At 44.1% G+C, this 26403-nt stretch overlaps 1 protein-coding gene across 8 annotated transcripts in view; it reads left to right on the top strand.

Annotated features, from left to right (window-relative positions):
• Window positions 1-26403, top strand: part of FBXO25 (F-box protein 25) — a 58050-nt gene that overhangs the window by 7767 nt on the left and 23880 nt on the right. For 7 of the 8 annotated variants that reach the window (XM_057303387.1, XM_044387572.3, XM_044387571.3 and 4 more), the window contains exon 3: window positions 25734-25837. In XM_057303387.1, coding sequence (XP_057159370.1) covers window positions 25734-25837 — 104 coding nt within the window. Of the gene's footprint in view, window positions 1-25733; window positions 25838-26403 lie in introns of those variants that run through there. The other variant, XM_026508518.4, reaches the window with a different exon arrangement.

Here is a 26403-nt window from a genome sequence, read left to right as displayed (position 1 = left end):
ATCCACATAATTGCAAATGGGAAGATTTCTTTTTTTTTTATGGCTGAGTAATATTCCATTGTATATATAAACCGCGTCTTCTTTATCCATTCGTCTGTTGAAGGGCATCTCGGCTCCTTCCACAGTTTGGCTGTGGTGGACATTGCTGCTATGAACATTGGGATGCAGGGGCCCCTTTGCATCCCCCGTTTGTATGACTGCATTTGTATCTTTGGGGTAAATGCCTAGTAGTGCAATTGCTGGATCGTAGGATAGCTCTGTTTTTAACTTCTTGAGGAACCTCCCTACTTTTTTCCAGAGTGGCTGGACCATCTTGCATTCCCACCAAGAGTGTAAGAGGGTTCCCCTTTTTCCACATCCTCAGCAACATCTGTTGTTTCTTGGCTTGTTAATTTTTGCCATTCTGACTGGTGTGAGGTGGTATTTCATTGTGGTTTTCATTTGTATTTCCCTGATGCTGAGTGATGTTGAGCATCTTTTCATGTGTCTGTTGGCCATTTGTATGTCTTCTCTGGAGAAATGTCTCTTCATTCTGCCCATTTTTTAAAAAAAAAGACTTGTTTATTTTAGCGAGCGTGCGAGTGCTTGCATGGGGTGGGGGCAGAGGGAGAGAGTCTCATGCAGACTCCCCGGTGAGCTTGAAGCCCAACATGAGGCTCCATCCCACAATCCTGAGATCACGATCTGAGCTGAAACCAAGAGTCAGACACGTAACTGACTGCACCACCCAGGCGCCCCATCCTGCTCATTTTTTAGTTGGATCATTTGTTTTTTGGGTGTTGAGTTTCATAAGTTCTTTATAGATTTTGGATACCAGCCCTTTATCTGATATGTCATTTATAAATATCTTTTCCCATCTGTAGGCTGCCTTTTAGTTTTGCTGATTGTTTCCTTCTCTGTACAAATGCTTTTTATTTTGATGTAGTCCCAATAGTTTATTTTTGCTTTAGGCCATCTGATTTTCTGACAGAAGTTTAGTAGCTTTAGACTAGAGATTGGTTTTTGCAGTTTTTGAAGCAGAAATTAATTTATATTTGAGATTATAGTTAAGATAACATGTTATATTTATTGAATTTATATTGTGGTATTTCTCTGCCATTCTGAATTTTATTCAATATTTATGGCTGTAAATTTTATATAAGATTGGTAATTATATATGTTACTAGTATTAGATAATGTTACATGGCTGTGAATTTTCCAAGTTGCTTTTTATCTTACAGTTTTCATAGCAGATTATTTACATTTGAACTTGGTTGAATACATCTAGAAGTGTTTGGGGTCTTCGTGGACTCCTGATGATGACTGAATTGTGGAGGCTCCTGCAGCCAGCATTCTAGGATGGCTCCTCAGGCTGTGACTGTCAGACTGAGAAAGCTGTAACACAGGAAACAGTGCTGCCGCCCCACCTACACTAAGGAATTTGCATGTTTGTGGGTTTTTTCCTCATGTATTTTTTTCCCTTCATCCCACACATTTTAAACATCTAAGAATTAAATGTCTTCTATATACACATAGAATTAGAGAATATAGTCACGACCCATTTTCTTTGCATAATAAACTCCCATGTCTGCCTATCTCCCTTCCCCCCTCCCCCCAAACTCTCCCCTCACCCACCCCCATTCAAACTGCTTTCAGAGTCCTTTGAAGTAGTAAGCTTTGCTAACAGTGCTTCTCCGCGTGTAGTGAAAAATGCCCGGGTGCCCTTACTGACCTGGCTATCTTACAGCAACTGCGGGCTGCCCACCAGTGGGTGAAGCCAATGGAGAATTAGTCAACACTCTGTCCTTTACGATGTGTGGTTGCCTTGAAAACCTACTAGCCTCTTTTTCCCCACTCTACCTTTTTTCTTCGTCTTTCTCCTCTTTTGTCCTCTTTCCACAAAAGTGCATACCCAGGCCTGTGGGGAGAGGCCACAGATGACCTACAGCTGCAGCGAATGTCTGATATTTTTCTTTCCCTGGAAGATAAAGCAATTTAATTTTGAACCTAAAATTTGATAAAATAAAACCATAGGTAGCCACCATTTCAAATTGATGTGTAAAATGACCTTCTCGTCCCCTGAATGTCTTTGAGAAATAGCACTCCCAATTCTTTGGTTTACGGTAGGCTTTCTAAAACTAGGAAAATTGTAAAAATCATTTAGGCAATCAAGATTCTAACCAACTTTGTTAATTTTTTTTTTTTTTTTTTTTTGTAATGAGCATGAAAATAGAAGACCTTTAAATATCCCTCTGTTCTCTTTTTGCCTCATTTAGGATTAAAAGTTTGGAGGAAATAGGTAAGAAATCACACAGTTCGTCATGGTCGGTTCAGGGATAGCCAGTCCATTCACACTTTGAATCCTGATTGAGCTGCTTTTTGAAGCAGCATTCATGATCTTATGGAGGTTAGTGATGATGGAGCAAATAAATAGTAACCCCTATTTTGCGTGCTTCGTTCTTCATGTGAAAGATGTGTAGAGTTACCACGTCTTGTACTGCAGAGCACAGTGTGATATCTGGGGGATCCATCTTGCACCCCTTCTGAAGAGGTTTGCTCACTAAGCTGTGGATGCCTGATAAAGGGTAGATCCTCTGGGCTATAGGTTGACGAGTGGACAACCAGTTCGGGATTCTAGCAGACACAGACTGGTGAGGGATGGTGAGTGCGTGCCCATCGCAGCGTCCACGCAGCCGGATGGCGGGGAGGGGCAGAATCAGCAAGAGAGTAGCTAACAGACTGGACAAGGAGAAGGGCAACCCCCAAGTAGATCTTGAGGTTTTGCCTTGGGGAGAATCATGCTTAATAATAATCTGGCTCGAGCTCTTCATCAGGGCGTGATTCGCACGCAGTTTTGTGTCTGATGTCAGATCTTCTATGATTTTTGCAAAGGGAAGGCACTGAAGAGCAGTGTCTGGATACTGCGTGTCTTTGAGAATTCGTAGCCTTTCCCATCAGATTGCACTGTTAGGAACTCCAGGCTCAGAGGAGGCTGTAGATGGAAGGCAGTCCTTGCCCTGGGAGGCTGAAGTGTGCTCAGCTCTGCCTTAACGGTGACATTTCTAGGGTTTTCTCTCTTTGTGGTTAGTTTATTAAACCTTTTCATTGTGTTGTTTTTATTGACCTCTCCTTACCCACTGTTTCCAATCCAAGTTTGAATATTCTTTTAAAGATTTATTTATTTATTTGAGAAAGAGAGCACAAGTAGAGGCAGAGGGACAGAGAGAAGCAGACCCTGTGCTGAGCGCAGAGCCCAATATGGGGCTTGAACTCCCCACCCTGAGATCATGACTGGAGCTGAAATCAGGAGTCAGACGCGTTCCGACTGCACCACCCAGGCACCCCCCCCCAAGTTTGAGTAATTTAAGGCTCATTTTGGTCATTTGGTTCTCAGTGGGTGGAGCAATGGAACGCATTGTAAATTCGGGGCTCCACAGAAAGTATCATCAACTCTAATAGTTCCTAGGATATCCGGAGGTAGTTGAATTCTTTAAAAAGCATTTTTAAGTTGTGGGTCTCCCCAAGGAAAAAGGAAAGAGGCTGTATTTTTGATTCCCTTACGAGAATGCAGAACGGGTCTCTGATCACGATGGTGGAGAGGACTCTTGAGGTCGTCTGGCCCTTGAAGTAAGAGCTGGCTCTCTCGGCCACAGTGCCTGGGTGAGGAGGCGTTCCCATGCCCCTTTATTTAGTCAGAGAAGCACCCCTGTCATTTTGGTGTTTTTCCCTGAGGATCTTTATTGGGACAGCCTTCCTTCCTTAGGTTGTTTCTTCAGTGACTGGAAAGAAAAATGTAAGTATAAGTGACATAGAAAGCGAGCTTCAGCGTCAGACTCAGCAAGGATTGTTTCGGGCAGTATTTGTTGTTACTGCTTTTTTGAGTAATGATTTCATGGTGGGTTGTGAATGCCTGTCTCTGACTTTGTTTTTGTATTGCATTTTTTGTCAGTTGTAAAGCAAGAAAAACACTGTTGTGTACTACGTAATATGAAAAACCAGAATTCTTTTTTGTAGCTCACATCCTGTTCTGCATACGTAACTAGCTCTGTCACTGCTGTGTTTTGTCCGGACATCCAAGGGCATCGCCGACGTTTTCTGCAGCCGAGACTGCTTATCACCAGTATGATTGCAGTGTCTGTCTGGCGCACTCATACAGCCTGGCCACTCAAGGCTGGACCCCTCATTCCTGGGACTTCTTCTCTTCTCCATCGGAGGACTGTCCCCGTGGTCCAAAACCATGAATGTCCAGTCTTGAAACACAGGTTTCTACTGACCTGTTTTCCCGTCCTGCGCACGTTCTCCCCTCGCGTCTCTGTGTCCAGCTTATATTCCATGACCCGTTGTTTCAGTGATGCTCTTGCCAATACCCTAAACTTCCATTCTATTCTTTTTTTTTTTTAAATAGACCCACTTAGCAGATTCTTAACCCTAGATGAACTGACCCATGAGCAGCTATGCAATGGAAGAAGGAGAAGTCCCACTGGGGAACACACGGGGCCACTATGAATTCACTCTTTCCTTCCTCCCTTCCTCTCACCAGCTCAGTCAGTCCATTGCTCGCTCCCTAGTTATTCACTTGCGCTCCTCATTTCCTCGTTCTAACACTGCTTCGGGAGACCGGTGCTTACTGACCGTCTGCTCTGTGCCCAGTGGGCCGCAGCGCTGTCTGGCAGATCCAGCCTCGTGAGGACTCTAGCAGAGCTCCTTCCTTCTCTGCCTTCTGAGCTCGCGCTGCCCCAAGGAATCTGAAGACAGCAGGCTTGCTTTCAGAATCCTGAAGCTTTGTTCCTTCATCAAGCACACTGAAGGTGCCGGAATCAGAGACTTTGTATTAACTCCCTCATTGCGAGCAGAACGTGTGTCAGACCTCCTAGCCCCAGCGCTCACAACTTGGCTGGACACCTCACCGTGAGGGCTGGGGAGTGACTTGCCTGTAGGCAGGAAGGACGCCGCTGTCATGTCTCCTCCAGAAAAGAGCTGCTTGGGAACAGTGGGCTTGAGTCTTCCTCTGCCCCTTGGACTCACGGATGGATCCCTCCGTGAGCTAGACCCAAGAGGTGCCAAGGTCTTATTTCACCTGCTGTTGTACCCACTTGGTACACGAGGTGTTTGCCACACCGGGATGCAGCAGAACATGGAGACCCAAAACCCAGGCCCCGAGATGGAGCTTTTATTCTAGTGTGACAGACAGAAGGTGAACAACATGAGTACAGTGTGTGGTTTGTTCCATGTAACGAGTGCTGCGAGGGGGAAAAGCCCATGTGGAAGGCAAGAACGTTGAGGGAGAGGAGGGGGTACACAGAACTGTGGAAGGGGGGGCTCCCTGAGGAAGGGGTCTGTTGACAGGAGGCTCCCTGGGGACAATAGGACACCAGATGCTGGAGTGAGCCAGGGCCAGTCACGGGGACGCTCTTCCTATGCTGTGGTGACATGGGCTTCTCTCCAAGGGCAAGGGTGGGGGGGCAGTCACAGGTGTTCCACAGAGGGGAGATTAGTTCAGGTCAGGCTTTTACAGGCTCCTTCTGCCCACTGTGTTAGAAGTGGGCTGCAGGGGCACCTGGGTGGCTCAGTGGGTTGGGCGTCTGCCTTTGGCTCGGGTTGTGATCTGGGGTCCTGGGATCGAGCCCCGCATCGGGCTCCCTGCTCAGCGGGAAGCCTGCTTCTCCCTCTCCCACTCCCCCTGCTTGTGTTTCTTCTCTCACTGTGTCTCTCTCTGTCAAATAAATAAATAAAATCTTAAAAAAAAAAAGTGGGCTGCAGATAGACAAGGGCAGAGAAGAGGCTCTCAGTAATCCCCACCAGAGAGGTGACCGTGGTGTGGGGAGGATAGAGGTGTTGGGCGGGGTGACAAGGTGCAGGTTCCGGGGGAGGTGATCCCCACAAGATAGGCGGTCGTCGCATGGGGAGGATGGAGGTGTTGGGGGGGGTGACAAGGTGCAGGTTCTGGGTGTGTGTTGTAGCTAGAGCTCCCAGGGCTGGCTGAGAGATTGAGCAAATGGGTGTGCTGGCAGAGAGAAGGTGAACAGGGAGCATTGGGGGGACAGGGCTCTCCTCTAGTTCCCATGTGCACAAGACTCAGCAGAGTTGGTGCCCAAGGCTGGGGTTCCCAGGGTGCAGGGCGGGTGCATCTTGCATGTTCCAATGAGGTAGTCTCCATTCATGCTCCTGCTATCAACGTGTGTTCATCGGACTGTGCGCATCACCCTTTCTTGCTGCTGTTCATTTCCTGGAAGTAGTTCCATGTCAGTGCGTGTGGACTTACCTCATTTTTTGTTGTCTAGATCGATAACTTCTTTATCCAAGTCTCGCTGATCTGATTTTGTTTCCCGTTGTTTCAGTTGAGGTGCACTGACATGTAATATTAGAGAAGTCTTGGGCGTGCAGCATGATTGGATATTTGTACACAGTGTGAAATGACCACCATAGTCTAGGGAACATGGTCACCATGCATACTTACACATTGTTTCTTGCGATGAGAACGTCTAAGATTTTCTCTGCCAGCAGCTTGCAAATATGCAGTATGGCATCCTTAACTCTAGCTACCACGCCAGACCTCACATTCCTCAGGACTTACTTTATAACTGGAAGTTGGTGACATTTGACCCCCGGTACTCATTTTGCACATTCCCCACCTACCGACTCTGGCGACCAGCAGTCAGCGATCTCTCTGGTCTCATATCTGTGAGCTTCACTTGTCATGTTTAGATCCCACATGTAAGTGAGATCATCTGGTGTTTGTCCTGCATCTGACTAATTTCACTCAGCATAATGCCCTCAAGGTGCACCTGTGTTGTTGCAAATGCCAAGATTTCATGATTTTTTATGGCTGGATAATATTCTAGTATATATACATTTGCCCCATCTTCTTCATCCGTGTATCCATTGATGGACACTTAGGTTGTTTCCATGTCTTTGTTACTGTGAATAACGCTGCAGTGAACAGGGGGGTGCAGGTGTAATTTCAAGTTAGCGTTTTCATCTTGATAGATAAATACCCAGAAGAGGGATTACCACACATGGTAGTTCTGTTTTTATCTTTTTGAGGAACCTCCATACTGTTTTCCAGAGTGGCTGTACCAGCTTGCATTCCCACCAACAGTGTAAGAGGGTTCCCCTTTCTCCACATCCTTGCCAACACCTATTTTTTCTTGTGTTGTTGATTTTAGCCATTCTGACACGTGTAAGGGGGTATCTTATTGTATTTTAAAAAAATTTTTAAGTCTCATTGTGGTTTTGATATACATTTCTTATAATTATGATCACCTTTTCATATACCTGTTGGCCATTTGTATGTCTCCTTTGGAAAAATGTCTATTCAGATCTTCTGGCCATTTTTAAATTGGACAGTAAAATGTTGAGTTTAAAATTCTTCATATATTTTGGATATTTATTCTGTGTCAGGTATATGATTTGTGCATATTTTCTCCCATTCACTAGGTTGCCTTTTCATGTTGTGAATGGTTTCCTTTGCTGTGCAGAAGCTTTTTAGTTTGATGTGTCCCACTTGTTTTTTTGCTTTTATTGCCTTTGCTTTTGGTGTCAGATTAAAATAAGTCATCTCTAAGACGAATGAATGTCAAGGAGCTAACCCCCTACATTTTCTTCTAGGAGTTTATAGTTTCAGGTCTTCTGTCAAACTCTTTAATCCATTTCAACTTAATTTGGTGGGTATGTGAGGTAGTGGTCCGGTATCATTCTTTTGCATGAAGCTGTCCAGTTTTCCCGGCATCATTTATTAAAGATCCTGTCCTTTCCCCACTCTTGGCTCCATTGACCACATACATGAGGGTTTATTTCTGCATGCTCTAGTCTATTGATTTCTGTGTCTGTTTTTATGCCAGTACTGTACTGTTTTGATGATTACAGCTTTGTGATACATTCTGAAATCAGGGAGTGTGACCTCTCCAGCTTTGTTCCCCTTTCTGGAGATTGCTTTGGCAATTCACGATCTTTCGTGGTTCCATAAACACGTTAGGATTGTTCTATTTCTGTGAAATATGCTTTCGGAATTTTTATAGGGATGGCACCAAATCTGTAGATTGCTTTGGGTAGTGTTGACATGTTAACAACATTAGTTCTTCCAGTCCATGAAAACTGAGTATCTTTCCATGTATTTGTGTCTCCTTCAGTTTTTTATCAGTGTCTTACAGTTTTCAGTGTATATACGTTTGACCTCCTTGATTAAATTTATTCCTAGGTATTTTATTCTTTTTTGGTGCCATTATAATTGGGATTGTTTTCTTAATTTCTCTTTTGGTAGCTTGTTATTAGCATGTAGAAACACGACAGATTTTTGTATGTTGATTTTGAATCCTGTGATTTTACTGAATTCGTTTATTGTTGTAATTGGTGGAGGTTTTAGGGTTTTCTTTTTTTTCTCTCTTTTTTTTTAAGATTTTATTTATTTGACAGAGAGAGACAGCGAGAGAGGGAACACAAGCAGGGGAAGTGGGAGAGGGAGAAGCAGGCTTCCGGCCAAGCAGGGAGCCCGATGCGGGGCTCGATCCCAGGACTCTAGGATTATGACCTGAGCCAAAGGCAGACACTTAACGGCTGAGCCACCCAGGCGCCGCTAGGGTTTTCTGTATATAGTATCATGTAAATAATGACTGTTTTACTTCTAACTTTCCAATTCGGATGCCTTCTGTTTTTCTTGCCAAGTTGCTCAGGCCAGGACTTTCAGCTGTGTTGAGTCAAAGTGGCAGAAGTGGGCATCCTTCTGTTTTTCCTGATCTCAGAGGGGAAGCTTTCAGCTCTTCACCATTGAGTGTGATGGTAGCTGTGGGCTTGTCATTTACGGCCTCTGTTATGTTGACGTATATTCACCTAGACCCACCTTGTTGAGAGTTTTTGTCATACGTGGATGTTGAATTTTGTCAGATGCTTTCTCTGCTTCTGTGAGATCATCAGATAACTTTTATTCTTCATTTGTTAATATGGCATATCACATCGACTTGTGTGTGTTGAGCCATCCTTGCATCCCTGGAATAAATCCTACTGGATCATGGTGTATGTCTCTTCTGATGAGTGTTGAATTCAGTTTGGTAAGATTTTATTGAGGATTTTGTAGCTACGGGTACGGGACACTGGCTTGTGCTTCTTTTCCTGTGGTGTGCTTGCTTGTGTGGTGTGTTGTCAGGGTAACACTGGCTTTGTAGACTGAGTTTGGAGGTGTTTCCTCAGCTTCTATTTTTTGGAGGAATTTGAGGAGGATTGGTATTAACTCTACTTTGAATGTTTGGTAGAATTTACCAGTGAAGCTGTCTGGTCTTGGGCTTTTGTTTTTTGGAGGTTTTGATTATTGATTCAGTCTCCACACTAGTAATTAATCAGTTCAGATTTTCTCTCTCTTCATGACTCAGTCTTGGTACGTTGTGTGTTTCTAGGAATTTATGCATTTCTTCTAGATTGTCCAGTTCGTTGGTGTGTAACTGTTCATAATAGTCTCTTAGGATCCTGTGTATTTTGGTGGGATGAGTTGTGACATCTCTTTCATTTCTGAAATTATTTGGGACTTCTCTCTCTTTCATATTGGTGAGTCTAAGCTAAAGGTCTGTCAGTTTTATCTTTTCAAGGAACCAGTTCTTGGTGTCATTGATCTTTTCTATTGTCTGTTAGTCTCTGTATCATTTATTTCTGCTCTTATCTGTGTTATTTCTTTTCTTCTACTAACTTCAGGCTTCATTTGTTCCTCTTTTTTCTAGTTCCTTCAGATGTAATGTTAGGTTGGTTATTTGAGATTTTTCTTGTTTCTTGATGTAGGCGTTTATCACTATGAATTCCCTTTTAAAACTGCTTTTGCTGCGTCCCATAAATTTTGGTATGCTGTATTTCCATTTTCATTTGTCTCAAGGTATTTTTAACTTTCTGTTTTGGTTTCTTCTCTGACCCATTGTTTGTTCAGTAGATGTGTTTAATCGTCACATGTATATGAATTTTCCACCTTTCCTCTTGCATTTGTCCTCTAGGTTCATACGTGTTTATCTCTCTTTTTTCTTTATTTCTAACATCATATCATTGTTCATCTCTGTATCACTTTGCATACCTCTTTAAATATTTATTAAGTCTGAATTCTTATTGGAATTGTGCATATTAAGTCTTAGTATTGCCGAATTGCTCTCCACAATTTTGTGGCAGTTTATACTATGAATAGTAATTTACAAAAATTTTCATCACCTTACACTTCATACACTTCATCCAAAGTGCTGTGTACATTTGTGCAGGTTATGCACTGCACAAGGGGGCTGGTAGAGGGACGAAAGAATCACTGATATCCAGCCTTGTGTTCCACAGAGGCTTACATGTGCACAGAGGAGGGGACACTTTCTCCTCATGTGAATGTGCTGTCACCTCACCATGCTTTTCATGTGCACAAAGTGTTTGTGGGTTATTTCTCGGTGGCTTTGTCTATATTGTTACTTGATTCTTTCTGATCTTTAACAGTTTGGTAGGGGAAAAACTTACTATAAATTTTATTTCTTTGTTACCAAGAGTGAGTTTTGAAGAAATTTTTTTAAAGAAATTACTTTTGCCCTATTTATTATTAATAAATAAATTACATTTATTAATTGAAAAAATAAGAGTAGTTCATTTACCAGATACTAGAATGGTCATAGTTTGCATTGTGCATCCTAAAGGGAGTGAGTACATACTAATCAAGGTTTCTTGAGTTATATTATCTACAATTCTAATTATATATTTGGACCTTAAACAGATACTTACTTTGTTTCATGTATTCTTTCAATATGCCTATTCATGAGTTCAGAAACCATATTTACAAATGGAAGGGTAGCTCAGTGATCTGGGGAGTGGGTATTGTTGCAGCTTGGCCTTCACCTCCCCCACACTGTAGCAGCACTGCGGTGTCTTTGTGGAGGGGCACCCCACTCTCACTGCCTGCTTCCTCTGCAGCATTGGCCACCAGCAGGTCTATAGGGGGTGTGAGGGGCATGGCTGAGCCAGCCCATACGCTCTGGCTCTAGCCAGTCGCAGCCAGAAACTGTGAGTTCTGGCCTGTTTGAGCTGTTGGTGAAGCCCAGTCTTCTGCCCCCTGCACTGATGTTGTGGGGACGTGAGCCTGAGCTGCTAAGGGTGGGTTACCCTGATCAGTGTGGGAGCAGAGCTGCCTCCCCAGGCAGCAGAGCCCAAGGGCGGATCCTCGGGACATTGTCTGAGTCTCAGTAGGATTGCACCTGGTTCTCCTGCTTCTATGAAGAAGGGGCACTGTTGTGTATAAGATTTGGTTTTTACCACATAAAAGAATTCTAACGGATACTGTTGCAATCTGTTTCATTTTTGTGTTTTTTATAGTATTTGTGAACTTTTCAAATGTGTATTTTATGATTGTGTTTTTAAAATTTAACATAAATGTTTTGGTAATTCTCTATTCTTTTTCTTAAAGAAGACCCCCAAATTTTTATAAGCTTCAGGTCCACAAAGCTGGAGCTTTGTTTTGTTGGAGGGGGACTTTATTTTTTATTTTTTCGGTTTGTCCAGAGGGCAAGAATTTCTTTTTTAGGGCTGCATGGTACTACATTGTGTGTATGTATACACATCATCTTTATTCAATAGATGGGCTTGGGCTGCTTCCGTGTCCGTGTAAATAGTGCTGCGGTGAACCTACAGGGGTGTCTCTTCAAATTGGTGTTTCCATTTTCTTCAGATAAATACCCAGAAATGGAAGTGCTGGATCGCAAGGTAGTTCTATGTGTAATTTTTTGAGAAGCCTCCACACTGTTGTCCACAGTGGCTGCACCAGTTCACACTCCCACCAGCGGTGCCCGAGGGCTCCCTTGTCTACACGTCCTCGCCAACACCTGCCATTTGTCTTTTTGACCCTAACCGATCTGGCAGGTGTGAGGTGACATCTCACTGCGGCTTTGATGTGCATTTCTCTCATTATTATTATGCTGCACTCTTTGTAATGTGTCTGTTGTCCTGTCTGGACATCTTATTTGGAAAAATGTCTATTCAGAGCCTCTGCTCATTTTTTAATCACGTTATTTGGCCTTTTGTTGTTGTTGTTGTTGTTTTGCTATTAGTTGTATGAGTTTTTAAAATACATCTTTATATTAAACCCTTATCAGATACATGATTTTCAAGTATTTTCTCCCACTTCGTAGGTTGCCTTTTAAATTTCTTTTAAAAACGTTTATTTATTTTAGAGCAAGTGCATGCATGCACACGTGCAGAAACGGGAGGAGGGACAGAGGGAGAGAATCTCCAGCAGACTCTGTGCTCAGCTCCGAGCACAACGTGGGGCTCGATCTCACAACCCTGAGATCATGACCTGAGCCAAAACCAAAGAGTTGGGCTCTCAACTCACTGAGCCATCCAGGTGCCCCAGGTTGCCTTTTTATTTTGTGATGGTTTTCTTTGCTGTGTAGAAGCTTTTTGTTTTGATATGTCCCACTTATTTACTTTTGCTTTTGTTGCCTTCGCTTTTGGTGTCAAATCCAAAAAAAATCATTGCCAAGACTGCTGTCAAGGAGGTTACCGCCTGTTTTCTTCTAGGAGTTTTGTGATTTCAGGTATTATGTGCAATTCTTCAATCCGTTTTGAGTTAATTTTTGTATATGGTGTAAGACAGTGGTCCAGTTTCATTCTTTTGCGTGTCCAGTTTTCCACACACCATTTGTTGAAGGGACTGTCCTTTCCCCCATTGTATATTCTTAATTCCTTTGCTTTAAATTAATTGATCATACACGTGTTGGTTTATTTCTAGGCTCTCTGTTCTGGTCCATTCATCCATGTGGCTGTTTTTATGCCAATACTATCCTGTTCAGATCACTATGGTTTTGTGATATAGTTTAAAATCAGGGAGGGTGATGCCTCCGGCTTTGTTCTTCTTTCTCAAGACTGCTTTGGCTATTTGGGGTCTTTTGTGGTTCCATATAAATGTTAGGATTGTTTCTTTCTGTGAGAAATGTCATTGAAATTTTTGTAGGGATTACATTAATTCTTTTGAATGTGGGCATTTTAACAATATTAATTGTTCCTGTTCACAAGCATGGAATATCTTTCCATTTATTTATGTCCTCTCCAGTTTATTTCATCAATGTCTTATGGTTTTCTGTGTGCAAGTCTTTGATCTCCTAGGTTAAATTTATTTCTAGGTATCTTATTCTTTTCTTTTTTTTTTTTAAAGATTTTATTTATTTACTTGACAGAGATAGAGACAGCCAGCGAGAGAGGGAACACAAGTAGGGGGAGTGGGAGAGGAAGAAGCAGGCTCCCAGCGGAGGAGCCGGATGTGGGGCTCGATCCCATAACGCCGGGATCACGCCCTGAGCTGAAGGCAGACGCTTAACCGCTGTGCCACCCAGGCGCCCCATAGGTATCTTATTCTTCTTGATGCCATTGTAAATGGAATTGTTTTCTGAATTTTTAAATTTATCTTTCTGATAGTTCCTAACTAGTATATAGAAACCCAACAGATTTGTATGTTTGTATCCTGCATATTCCTGAATTCATTATTCTAACAGTCTTTTGGTGGAGTGTTTAGGGTTTTCTATGTATGAGATCATGTCATCAGGAAATAGTGACAGTTTTACTTCTTCCTTTAGCATTTGGATGCTTCCTGTTTCTTTTTTTGCTGACTTGGAAAGGACTTCCAGCTGTGATGAGTCAAAGTGGCAGAAGTGGGCATCCTTGTGTTGTTCCTGGTCTCAGAGGAGAAGCTTTCAGCTCTTCATTATTGTGTGTGATGGTAGCTGTGGGCTTGTCATTTACGACCTCTGTTATGTTGAGGTAGATTCACCTATACCCACTTTTATTTTCTTCCAAGTTTTCATTTAAATTCAAGTTAGGGGGCTCCTGGGTGGCGCAGTCGTTAAGTGTCTGCCTTCAGCTCAGGGCGTGATCCTGGCGTTCTGGGATCGAGCCCCACATCGGGCTTCTCTGCTAGGAGCCTGCTTCTTCCTCTCCCATTCCCCCGCTTGTGTTCCCTCTCTCGCTGGCTGTCTCTCTCTGTCAAATAAATAAATAAAATCTTAAAAAAAAAAAAATTCAAGTTAGTTAACATATACAGTGTATTATTGGTTTCAGAGGTAGAGGTCAGTGATTCATCAGTTGCATATCACACCCAGTACACATTCCATCCTCCTTAATGCCCGTCACCCAGTTATCCCATCCTCCCACCCCTCTCCCCTTCTGCAATCCTCAGTTTGTCTCCTACAGTTAAGAGTCTCTTATGGTTTGTCTCCCTCTCTGTTTTCATCTTATTTTACTTTCCCTTCCTTTCCCTATGTTCATCTGTTTCAATTCTTAAATTCCACATTTGAGTGAAATCATATGGTATTTGTCTTTCTCTGACTTACTTCACTTAGCTTAATACCCTCTAGTTCCTTTCATGTCATTGCAAATAGCAAGATTTCATTCTTTTTGATGGCTAAGTGATACTCCATTATATATATACATCACGTTCTTCTTTATCCATTCATGTGTTGATGGACACTTGGGCTCTCTCCATAATTTGCCTATTGTTGATAATGCTGTATAAGTATCAGGATGCATGTACCCCTGTATTTTTTATATTCTTGGATAAATACATAGTAGTGCAATTGCTGGATCATAGGACAGATTTATTTTTAACATCTTGAGGAACCTCCATACTGTTTTCCAGAGTGGCAGTACCAGCTTGTATTCCCACCAGTGGTGTAAGAGGGCTCCCCTTTCTCCATGTCCTCACCAACACCTGTTTTTCCTGAGTTGTTCATTTTAGCTGTTCTGACAGGCGTGAGGGGATATCTTATTGTGGTTTTGATACTTATACCCACTTTCTTGAGAGTTTTTGCCATAAATGGGTATTAAATTTTGTTAGATGATTTTTCTGTATCTGTTGTGCTGATCATATGATTTTTATTCTTCCTTTTGTTCATGTGGTGTATCGCATTGATTGATTTGCAGATGTTGAACCATCTTTGCATCCCTGGAATAAAACCATTTGATCATGGTGTATAATTCTTCTAACATTATGTTAATTTCATTTGCTAATATTTGATTGAGGGGTTTGCATCTATATTCATAAGGGATATGGGTCTGTAAGCTTATTCTCTCATGGTGTTCCTGTCCAATTTGGTATCAAGGCACTGCTGAGCTAAAAAAATGAGTTTGGAAACGTTCCTTCATCTTTTTTGGTGACAACTTGAAAAGGATCAGTTTAGTTCTTCTTTAAATGTTTGGTGGAATTCACCAGTGAAGCCATCTGGTCCTGACTTTGGTTTACTGGGAGGTTTTGTTTCCTGAATCAATCTTCTTACTAGTAATAGGTCTGTTCAGATATTCTGTTTCTTCATGATTGTCTTCGGGGTTGTATGTTTTGAGGAATTTATCCAGTTCTTTAGGGTTGTCCATTTGTTGTTGTGTAGTTGTTCCTAGTAGTCTCTTATGATCCTGTATGTTTTCTGTGGTATCAGTTGTAATGTATCCTCTTTTGTTTCTAATTTTTATTTGCATTTTCTCTTTTTCTTGGTGCATCTAGCCAAAGGTTTGTCAATTTTATGTTTTTAAGAAAACGTCTCTTAGTCTCGTTGATCTTTTCTATGTCTTTTTATTTTGCATTTCATTTTAAATGCTCTGAAATTCGATATTTACTTTCTTCAGCTAACTTTTGTTTGTTCTTTTTTAGTTCCTTGAGATGTGAAGTTAGTTTGAGACTTTTCTTGTTTCTCCACATAGGCGTTTATCACTCTGAAATTCCCTTGCAGAACTGCTGTTGCTGCGTCCTGTATGTGTTGGTGTGTTGTTTTCCATTTTCATTTGTCTCAAGGTAAGTTTTCTTACTTCTCTTTTGTTTTCTCATTAGACCCATTGGTTGTGCAGTAACAGGTTGTTGTAACTCTACACATCTGTTAATTTTCCAGTTTTCTTATTGCTTTCTAGTTTTATACAGTTGTGGTCAGAAAACATATTTGATATAATTTCAATCTTCTTAAATTAATAAGACTTGTTTTGTGGCCCAAAATATGATCTCTGCTGAAGAATGCTCCATGTGCATTGAAATACAATGTGTGTTCAGTTGCTTTTGGAGGGAATATTCTGTGTGTGTACCTGTTAAGTCCTGTCTGGTTTCATGTATCCTTTAAGGTTATTGTTTCCTTACTGATTTTCTGTGAGTATTATCTATCCATTGATGAAATGAGGGTATTACATCCTCTTTGATTATTATATTGCTGCTTATCCCTTTAGATCTGTTAGTATTTTCTTTATTTAGGTACTTCTATATGGGATGCAGAAATACTTACAGATGTTGTATCTTCTTGTTGGGGTGACCCCTCTATCATTATGTAATGATCTTCTGTGTCTATTATTATGTCTGTTTTACAAGGTATGTATCGCTACCCCAGCTTTTTCTTTTGGTTTCCATTTGCATGAAATACCTTTTTCCATCCCCTCATTTTCAGTCTGTGTGTGCCCTTCCATCTGAAGTGACTCTGTTGTAGGCAGCATGCAGATGTGTCTTGTTCTTTTACCTGTTCGGCCACTCTCTGTCTTTGATCGCAGAAGATAGTCCTTCCTCATTTAAAGTCATTATCAATAGGTATGTACTTACTGCCATTTTGTTAATTTCTGGTTGTTTTGTAGTTTCCTTGTTTCTTTCTTCTCTGGGTCATTTCCTTTGTGATTTGATGATTTTTCTGTGTGGTATGCTTCCATTGCTCTGTCTTAATCTTTTGTGTTTCCACAATAGGTTTTTGTTTTGCGGTTACTGCGAGACTCGCATAAAACAACTTATATTTATAACGGTCTATTTTAATTTGATAACAACTTAAGTTGGAAGGTATTTTACCCCCCGTTATGTTTTTGATATCAGAGTTTACATCTTTTAATCTTATGTATCTGTTAAGAAATTATTGTAGTTATTTTTACTATTTTTGTTTTAAATCTTTATATGAGCTTTATTAGTAATTAACCACTTTTATAATATTAGAGTATTCTGGATTTTAGTATATATTTACCTTTACCAGGGAGATTCATGTTTTCATATTTTTCTTGTTACTAATCAGTACCCTTTCATGTCAGCTTGAAGAAGTCCTTTGAACACTTCTTGTAAGGCTAGTCTAGTGGTGATTAAATCCTTTAAATTTTGCTTGTCTTTAAAACTCTCTCTCAGTTCTGCAGGACAACTTCGCTAGGTTGTAGTCTTGGCTGTTTTTTTCTTTCAGCACTTTGAGTATATCATGCCACTCCCTTTGGCCTGCACGGTTTCTACTGAAAAATCTGCAGGTAGCCTTACAGGGTTTTCTTATATACAAAAAATGGTTTTTCTCATGTTGCTTAACTTTTGACAGTTGAATTACAGTGTGTCTTGGTGTGGATCCCCTTGGGTTCATTACTGGAACTCCCTGAGCTTCCTGGGTCTGTTCGTTTGTTTCTGTTCCCAGGGTTAGGACGTTTGCAGCCATTGTTTCTTCAAGTAAGTTTCCTCCGCTTTTCTCTCTGTTCTCCTTCTGGGGCACCTGTAATGAGAATGTTGGTCCACTTGGTGGTGTTCCATAATTCCCTTCAGCTCTCTTAATTCTTTTCCCATCTGGCATTCTGCCAGATGAGTGGACAAGCTCCTTTCCAGGTAAAGCAGGAGAGGACAGAGATGTTCCCTCCAGCCCCTGTCTCTGGACAGTGTGTCAGTCGGCCCCAAGGTGTGTGTTAGATTCTAGGCCTTTCCGCCAGGCCTGTGCCTTATAAAGAGCAGAGAAGTCTTGTTCCCGCAAAGTCTGTGCTGGGCCACAGGGTGGGAGAGTCTGCACACAGGAGTTCTTTGAGAGCCATTTCTCACTTTACTTGGCCTTATGTCTGTGGCTTTCCGAGCTCGACATTTTGAGGGCTTGTCTCTCAGATGCAGGTCATAAATATGGGGGTTCCCCACGCAGGTTCAAATCCTTTGCTCCTCAGGGACAAGCTTGTGGTTGAGATTTGCTTCCGATTGTGTATTGCTGTGCCGGGGTAGGGTTTATGGCGCGATTGTGTCTCAGCCTCTCCCACCTGCTCCCATGGAGTTTTTCCTGTTCATTCAGTGTGGAAGAGTTGTTCAGCCTTTTTTTCTCCCCCAGAGGAAATTGTTCCTTAGGCCACAGACGCTTGATATGTGCAAGGGAGGCGTTGAGTTCAGGGTCTTCCTGTGTCACCATCTTGAGCCAGAGCAGAAGCAGTTTTCACGAGGTTTTATAATGTGTTTCAGAATCAGCTGGGACGAGTCGCTTCCCCTCGCCGCTGTTCTTGTTCACAGTTGTCTGCTTCTTCTTCCTTGCTGCTGCTGCTTAAATGCACTTTATAATTAACATCCCTGCCTCTAAGAAAAAAATCCGATTTTTTATTGGTGTCTTACCAAATTTATGTATATAAAAAACTATCAGTTTTATTTCTTCTAACTGATTTATAGTGTCTTGTAATATAGTCCTTTATAGGTCTTAAAATTTTCTGTTTGCATTGATAATTTTCTTTTTATCATTGTGAAATTTAAGTATTTGTACTTTTATTTTTCTGATAAGCTGTCTTGTGGTTTATCTGGCTGATTATTTTCTCCAGAGAACTAGCTTTGGACTTTTTAGTACTACCTTTTTTCTAGTTATTGGTATTTGCTTTTATCTTTAGTAATTCTTTTTCTAGCTTTTTAAATTGTATGGCTATGTTATTTACTTTTATTAGGTTTTTATCTATATATATATTTAAACTATATGTACTTGATGCTATAATTTCCTGTGACAGTTGTTTTTCTGAGGTCACATGAATTCTGATGTGTGTTCCCGTCTTCTCAGAGGTGTGCTTCTCCTACTCAGTATTTGTGTCTGATTTTGCCCTGTGCGCCCATGCAGAGCTATTTTCCTTTTGAAAGCTAAGCCATGCCCTCCGCACTTCCCGCTCCGTCTGGCTGCAGTTACCCGTGTTTCGGGCCTCATTGTATCTGTTCCCTTGTACCTGTGGATAGTCTTTTGTATGTATGCATAGAGAGCCTGTCATCTTGCATTTTGCTTGCCTTCACTCCTTCAGTACTTAGGACGTCTTTTCCCCTTATTTTCACCTTGACAGTAACATGTTTATATTATACTTCGTTCCTTCTGTTTGGTTTCTGACTGTCGGTTCCCTACAGTACATAATGCAGTTTGCTGCTGATCTCATGCCCCATCCACTGCACCACACTGTTAGTGGTTGTTCTCTGTGCACATTGTCACATGACCATGACACGCCGTGTTGCATCCCATAGTCCTACAAATAAATACATGTTATTTGCTCGACAGCCATTTGCCTCTGCCTGTCTCGTCCTGCTGGTCTCCAGCATTCTACTCCAGAGTGGATTCTCTAATGGATTCCTCACTAAGCTCCTGGTCTTGCCACTTCCTATGTTGGTGCACATTCATAAATTTCGTTGTGGCCTTTACCCTAAACGTCCATGTACCTAGATGATATATCTGCGGCTCACTTGAATTTCTTGAATTTGTCTCCTGCACCTGTTCCTGGCCTGTGATCCCTGCTATGACACTGCAGTGGGGTCTGCTTCATTGTTACAGGTTATGGCCCCGCGTTGTGACATGAGGTGGGGGGGACTTGATAGGGTTGGTGGCTGTGTGAGTATCATGGCTGGTGCTGTGAGTCTGTCAGGAATGGCAGCAGCTGGAGGTGGTGGTTAACTCTGTGTGTGCAGGGAGTCAGTGAGGGCCAGGACATGCTGGCTTGCCCTGCATTCCACGCTTCTCGTTGGCTTCTCATTCACAGATGTCACAGCTGCTGGAGTTGGACTACTCGTCAGCCTGTCTCTGGGAGAGCTCCATCCTGAACCTCTGCAAGACCACATTTTCCTTCACTAAACCACATGGTTTTGGGGGGCCAGTGCATCTCCTTGCTGGGTGAACCGTGGGGCTGCATGGCCACCACCCTCTCTGCACCCCCTTCCCGTAACACGTCTGCATCAGAGTCCTTCATTGTGTTGTGGGAAGTATTCAGGAATAAAGTGCTAATCCTAAAAACACATTTTTAATCTTTTCTTAAAAACTTAAATTGAGCTTTTCCTTTTAAAATATCTTTTTGTAAGAGAGACTAATTGCTGATGCAAGAGTGAACTTAAATAGGAAAATGAGTAAAAGTGGACATTTGGCCAGCAGGAGAAGGTAATATATAATCCTTGATCTCTTTTTGGAAAATGTGTGGATAAAGAGCTAAGTTGAACAGGCAGCCATTGATGAATTGATGTATAACTGAAAACCATCATCAGGAACTATTACAGCAGAGATTGTGGCACCTTTGGGGAGAGGAGGTAAAATGCCATCCAGCTGGTACTTTGACAAGGACATACAGCTCAGGGACTCTGATAGAGATGCCAGAGGAGGTCAGCCTGGAATCATTTGTCAGTGATTGTGTTTGAGGGCTTCATTGTGCTTTGTTTCGTTTGGCGTAGAAGTGACCACATTTTGTATCTGAGGTTTGCTTTGGTTTATGTTTCTGATGAGGCATCCCATCTGCTGAGTTTTCTCTCCCAACATCTTGTGTATTTGATAGCATTGATAGCACATGTGTGCTTTCAAGATCTATATCAACCTCAAGTAATTTTAAAGGATAGGTCACTGTGTTAGTTTTCTACGGTCGCCATAACCATAACATCAGTGGCATAAGAACCAGAAGTCCAAAATGCAGGTGTGGACAGGCTCTGAGGGGATCCCCAGCTTGTGTTGCCGCAGTCCTGGCGTCCCTTGGCTGGTGACCACCTCACTCCAGTCTCTGCCTCCACCATCACACGGCCTTCTCCCTGCTGGTCTCCCTGTGGCTTCTCCTCTGCCGTTGGAGTTAGGGCCCGCATGGTTAATCCAGGATGATTTTATCTCAAGGTCCTAAACTTAATTCCATCACCGAAGGTCCTGTTTCCAAATCAGGTTATGTTCAGGATTAGTTCTGGTCCAAGATGGCGACATAGGAAGACCCTGAATTCACCACTTCCAGGGATACTCCAAATCCAGCGCTATTACCTGAGCACTTCCTCCTGAAGAAGAACTGAGGGTTGACTGAATAGCTTCTGCACAACAGAGCTAGAGACCACGCGGAGAGTAAACAGAGGAGGACATGGCGGTGGAAGGGCCCCCATCCCTGGTGCTGTGAACTACAGCTGGGAGAGAGAGAGCGCTGAGGGACCTTGAGCACATGCGTCTTTCTGCCCTGGGTCACAGAAAAAAGCCACAGTTGAAAAGATCAACTAGCTTATAAAAGAGACATCCTTAAAATTGTACCAAACTGTGGGGAGCTGCTGAAACTCTCTGGGTCTGTGGCTGGTGAGCCTCACGGCTTACGTTCTCCTCCCCCTTGATAGTGTGGGTGGGACCAGGGTCCAGGTGTCCTGACCAGCCTGCCGCCTCACTGAGCCAGGTCCCTGAGCCCACACCAGCCCCAGCCGCCCCAGTGAGGTGGCCCCAGCACCGTGCTCACTGCAGCTCCCGCTGTCTCACCAACATGAGACCCTCACCACATCGACTTCCTGTGCCTTGCTCGGCTGCTCCAGAGCCTCCCAGCCACCCCACCAGGGCATCCCCTGCACTGAGCACCTGGCACATCCTGGCTTGCACCCACTGCACTGTCCGCTGTCTTGTCAGGATGCCCCCTGTATGGACAGCCCAGGGACCCCCAGCTCGCCCCCACTTCAGCTATAGCAGTCCTGCCAGTGCACACTGTGCACAGCCTGGAGCACCCTGGTGGCCCCCCGCCTCAGTGTCCTGCCAGGGTGCCCCCTGCACGAGAGCCCAGAGACTGCATCCATGTATGCTCGCTTCCCCTCATGTACTGTCCTGTTGTGGTGCCCACACTGGGGAGGCCACTGTAGCGCCAGCTGTCCTGCCAGAGTACTGTCTGCATGGGGAGCTCAGGGCTGTCCGCCCACTCCCACTGTAGCGCTGGCCATCCCACAGGGCAGCCCGGCACAGAGAGCGCCACGACCCCCAGCCTCCAGCAGCCACAGCTCCGTCCAGCCAGCCTGAGTCACCCGGCACGCACGATACCACTCCCTCAGGTTTAGGACAAGTAGCTGTTGTGCCCGATTCCTAGAAACAAACACAGAAGTTGAGCAGAAGGGGTCGACAGAGGAGTATGGTCGAGAAGAACGAGACAGAACCTCAGTGAGGAACGACCTGACACAGAGGTAAGCAGTGAGCCTGAGGAAGAGCTGAACGGTCGTACAGGTTCTCCGTCGGTTGGAGGGGAAGGGTCGGTGAACTCAGAGCTTCAGCGGAGGCAGGAAATACAAAAAGAGCTGGTCGGAGCTGAAGAATACAGCAACAGAAATGAAAACTATGCCAGAGAGGATCCACAGCAGACAGGAGGATGCAGAAGAGCAAGTCAGGGGTCAGGGAGATGGGGGGGGGGTGGAAGGCACCCAAGCTGAGCAGCGAGAAGAGGAAATGACTTCTGAAGCGGAGGATGGGGCGAGGCGTGTCTTGGACACGTGCAGCAGACAAACGCTCCCGCTAGAGGAAGGAGCAGAGGTAGAGAAAAGGGCACACGACCTCTCTGAGGACCCATAAGGTGGCGTGCACAGGAACCGGGGTGAGCACTTAGACACGCTCTGAAAGGCCACTCATCCACCCGTCACATCTGCTCCCACTCAGTGTGCGAGGTCCTGCCTTCGAGCAGTCTGGGGGTGGGGGGTGCTGCGGCTTCCCTTCCTCAGCAAAATCCAAGGAAGGAGAAAAGATACATATTATCTTGGATGTTATGAAGAAATAAACTGGCGATTCGGAAGAGGTGGGGAGCTGGTGAGAGCAGGTGCAGCGCCACACTGACGGGCTTTCTGTCGGAGTGCGTGGCATTGCCACGTGGTGGGAGCCCCAGGGGGCTTTATACAAGTGGGCACACACTGCAGGGCGTTAGGGACACTGCGCGTCCCTGCCTGGTGGGAGCTCATCGGTGAAGAGACACACTCACCGTAGGATCCCCCGCAGGACTGGGGATCATCCTGAGATGTTGCCCCCGGATGATATCCCGTGTGGGACTTACCTCAGGACATTCGGAGGTGGTAAGGGGGCCACACGTGGGTGGAGAGGGGGATGACGTGAGGATTGTGGTAAATAAAGCACACCTCACCTAGGCTTCACCATCTTACGGTGTTGGGGGCATTGAGTGCGTGCACCCCGTGTGCAGCTGTCACCACACCCTCCTCGCCGCTCACCCTGCAGCACTGACGCTCTGTCCCCGTGAACGGACTCCATGCTTTTTCCCAGCTCTGGCTCCCTCCGCCCTGCTTTCTGGCTCCACGAGGTCCCTCGATCCTCAGAGCACACGGACTTTGTCCTTTTATGACTACTTACTTCTCTCGTACGATGCCCTCCTGGTTCCCCCACGTTCTAGCGTGTGCCGGGATTTCCTTCTGTTCTGAGCTGAATGAGGCCCCGTTGTGTGTATGGACCACGTTCTGTTGTGCTCGTCCACCCCTGTGCACAGACACGAGTGGCTCTCACCTGCCAGCTGCTGGGAGCGTGGGTGTGCAGACGTCTTGTGGAGACTCTGCTTTCAGTTCTTTTAAGTACCCACCCAGAAGTAGGACTTCTGGATCAGGTGGGGGTTCCGTGCTTACTTTCTGTAGCAATTGCTGCAAATACGTGTTTTCTGAAGAGGCTGCCCTTCTTCGTTGCCGCCAGCACAAGGGCTCCTGTATCCTCGCCAACACTTGTTATTTTCGGGGTTCTTTATGGTAGCCGTCCTACGAGGTAGGGGCTGACTGCTCGCCGTGGTTTGCATTTGCGTGTCCCTCGTGACGCGTGATGATGAGCATCTTGTCATGTGCTTGTTGGCCACCAGTGCGTCTTCCTTGGAGGCATGTTTGTTCATTCTGCTCATTTTTAATCCAGTTGTTTGGTTTTGTTGTTGAAGTTTCCACTGACTTTTAAATCCGGGTTGGTGATGTTAATCTCGCTCGTGAAACCAGAGGTGATAAATAAGACCATTTCCTATTAAACGCAGTCAGTCAGTGGCTTATGTGCACGTGAAATGGAACAATGCTGCAGCATCCAACACTGCTGAATTCATGGTTTTGAATGTTGAATTTTAATTTTGGAAACATTTATTTTTCTTACCAACTTTTATATATATATGTTTTTTGCCTGACAGTATAAAAACCACTGAAGATCTACTTTGTGAAAATGGCAACTAAGTTTCCTTAGAGTGGGTATTTTCTCTTGATTTTCCACATAGACCCAGGTGGGGCATGCCTGGTGTGGCCCCGGGGCCTGAGTCCGATGAGCGCCTTCACTGCCCACATGGCCAAGTGGGTGGACTCCATGTTCTGTGTATGCTAGTGTGGAGAGCCCCAGGGGCCACAGTCGCACCGTCTGTGATAAGCCTGCTGGAAGGATGCGGCTCCTACAGCCGGTCCTGCCGCGTGTCCATGGGAATAAAATGGGACTGCTCTCCCTGTGGGTGCAGAGGATCAGAGGGCCTATCTCTGGGGCAGGGTCTGGGGTGCCGCCCAGATCTGTCTCCTCCACCCCCTTGTCCTGCAGGCTGTGTTGTCTGGGTGGCATGGTCGGTAGAGAACAGCAGCTGTCTGCTCTTCCTTGGCATGCTCATGACCCTAGTTAGGAAAAGCTGAGCTTCTGTGTTCAGGATCTGAATCAATGACAGCCGACTCGTGCAAGATCGAGTGTGACACCCAGGGACCAGTGTCCACAAGTTGGTGTTCTGTGGCGCCCGCTACCGAATGGGAAGCTTTGCATGTTTTTATCAAGGCACTTGTGCTTGTCCTGATGATTTACAACTGTTGTCAGTGTGTTTTGAGTCTGTTGTGAACGTGATAAATAGATTCCCTTGACACATGCAGCTGTGGTCGTGAAACGTGAGCGCTGGTGAGCGGACGAGCCATCACAGCTTTCTTGTCAAGTGTGCTGGGAAACAGCAGCGTTTGCCCTCGGCCTGAGCATCTGGCCTGGACCTCTGCCAGCCAGCTCGTCGTCTCTCCACGGAGCCTCTCCCTGATTCCAGACCAAAACCCACCCAGTGTCAGTGTGTTGAAAATAAAAATTGTGTGCACCTTTACCTTTGATGGGGTGGGCTGTTGTATACAGTTATTTTTTTTAACTATAAATTACCTTTTAAAGAAAATGTGTTCAAGTTGTTGAGTTACTGCCTTAAATTGTTTCCTTATTTTAGCCAAAAAAAAAAAAAAAAAAAGGAAGAAAGAAAAAGAAAAATTGAGAAAGCTTTTAATTAGATGTATTTAAATGGAAAGCGAACATTTTCCCTCACCTGGCTTCAGTTAAGTGCCTTAACAGTTAGCCTTGTTTTGTCGATGGCTTCATGAGAAAGCGTTCCTGTGCAGTGGTGGTTTTGGTTAAGTCTGTGAGCCTGGAGGGGATGAAGGAAATGTTGGACCAGGAATTAGCACGTCACGAGTCCATGTTGGGTGTCCTGTTCTCTGACCTCTCTCCAAAGTGTTTGTAGTATTGTTTGTAACGTCTGTGTTATAGTGAAGTCTCTGAAGCCTGAGCCTCCCTTGGTGGCGTGTACCTGGGAGAGTCTGAAACATGTTTCACCCTTCCTGGTCTGACATCCTCAAAAGAACCAGGATAAATTTCAGATTTGTGACAGCAAGCAACGGGTGAGACTTAGCCTCGTAACCTCAGACCTCTGATATGCTGCTTTGAAAGTTACTGGTTGCTTTCAGAATTCAACACGATTTTTCTTTTGGTCTCCAGAATTGCAAACCAATATTATCTCTTTTTTATAAAAGAAAAGCCAAGTGAAGATCTCCCTGTAAAAGTATTTAATAAAATGTGTCTTTATTTCAGTATCTTAAATAGTGACGATGAAGAAATATTCAGTAATGAAGAGCAGGAATACACATCCAAAAAGAGGAAAAAGGATCATTTTAGAAATGATACAAATACTCAATGTAAGATCATTTTTATTAATAATTTTATGATATTTTGCTTGTTTAATATATTGATATACTAAATTGTTTTGACAATGCTATCTCAAGAAATAAAGGACGATACATGAATGACAGCTCTGTATCCAGTGTTGCCCACTGACTTGGTTTGCAGCTTCACCATTTAGTTAGTAAGATTTGCAAAAACAAAAGATAGCAAAACCCACAAAGCAGCTCGTGCATCTGGAATGACTGAAAAATGGTCGTGAGTTCAGTTACCAGTTTACTCCCAAGCAAAGAGGCCAGGTGGCAAGGTGTCTTGACTTTGGACTCGGCCAGAGCAGGACTAGGAGCTGAGGGAAGCACACAGGCCGGGTAGGGAGCCCCCGGGCGGTGGCTCACCTGTGGGACAGGCCCCACTCCGCCCTGCAGCACAAGCAGGAGTCACTGGCAGCTGTCTTAGGGGATTCAGTCTACTGGAAAAGATGAGGTCCTGTGGAGAATAGAGTCATCACGGTCCTTGAAGTTTTCGTACTGAGTTACACGAAAAAGACAATAGAAGAATTGTTAGGGTACACAAGTAATGACTA

Source organism: Ursus arctos, unplaced genomic scaffold (assembly GCF_023065955.2).
Source record: "Ursus arctos isolate Adak ecotype North America unplaced genomic scaffold, UrsArc2.0 scaffold_27, whole genome shotgun sequence".
NCBI lineage: Eukaryota > Metazoa > Chordata > Mammalia > Carnivora > Ursidae > Ursus > Ursus arctos.
This window is presented reverse-complemented; position numbering and strand designations above follow the sequence as displayed.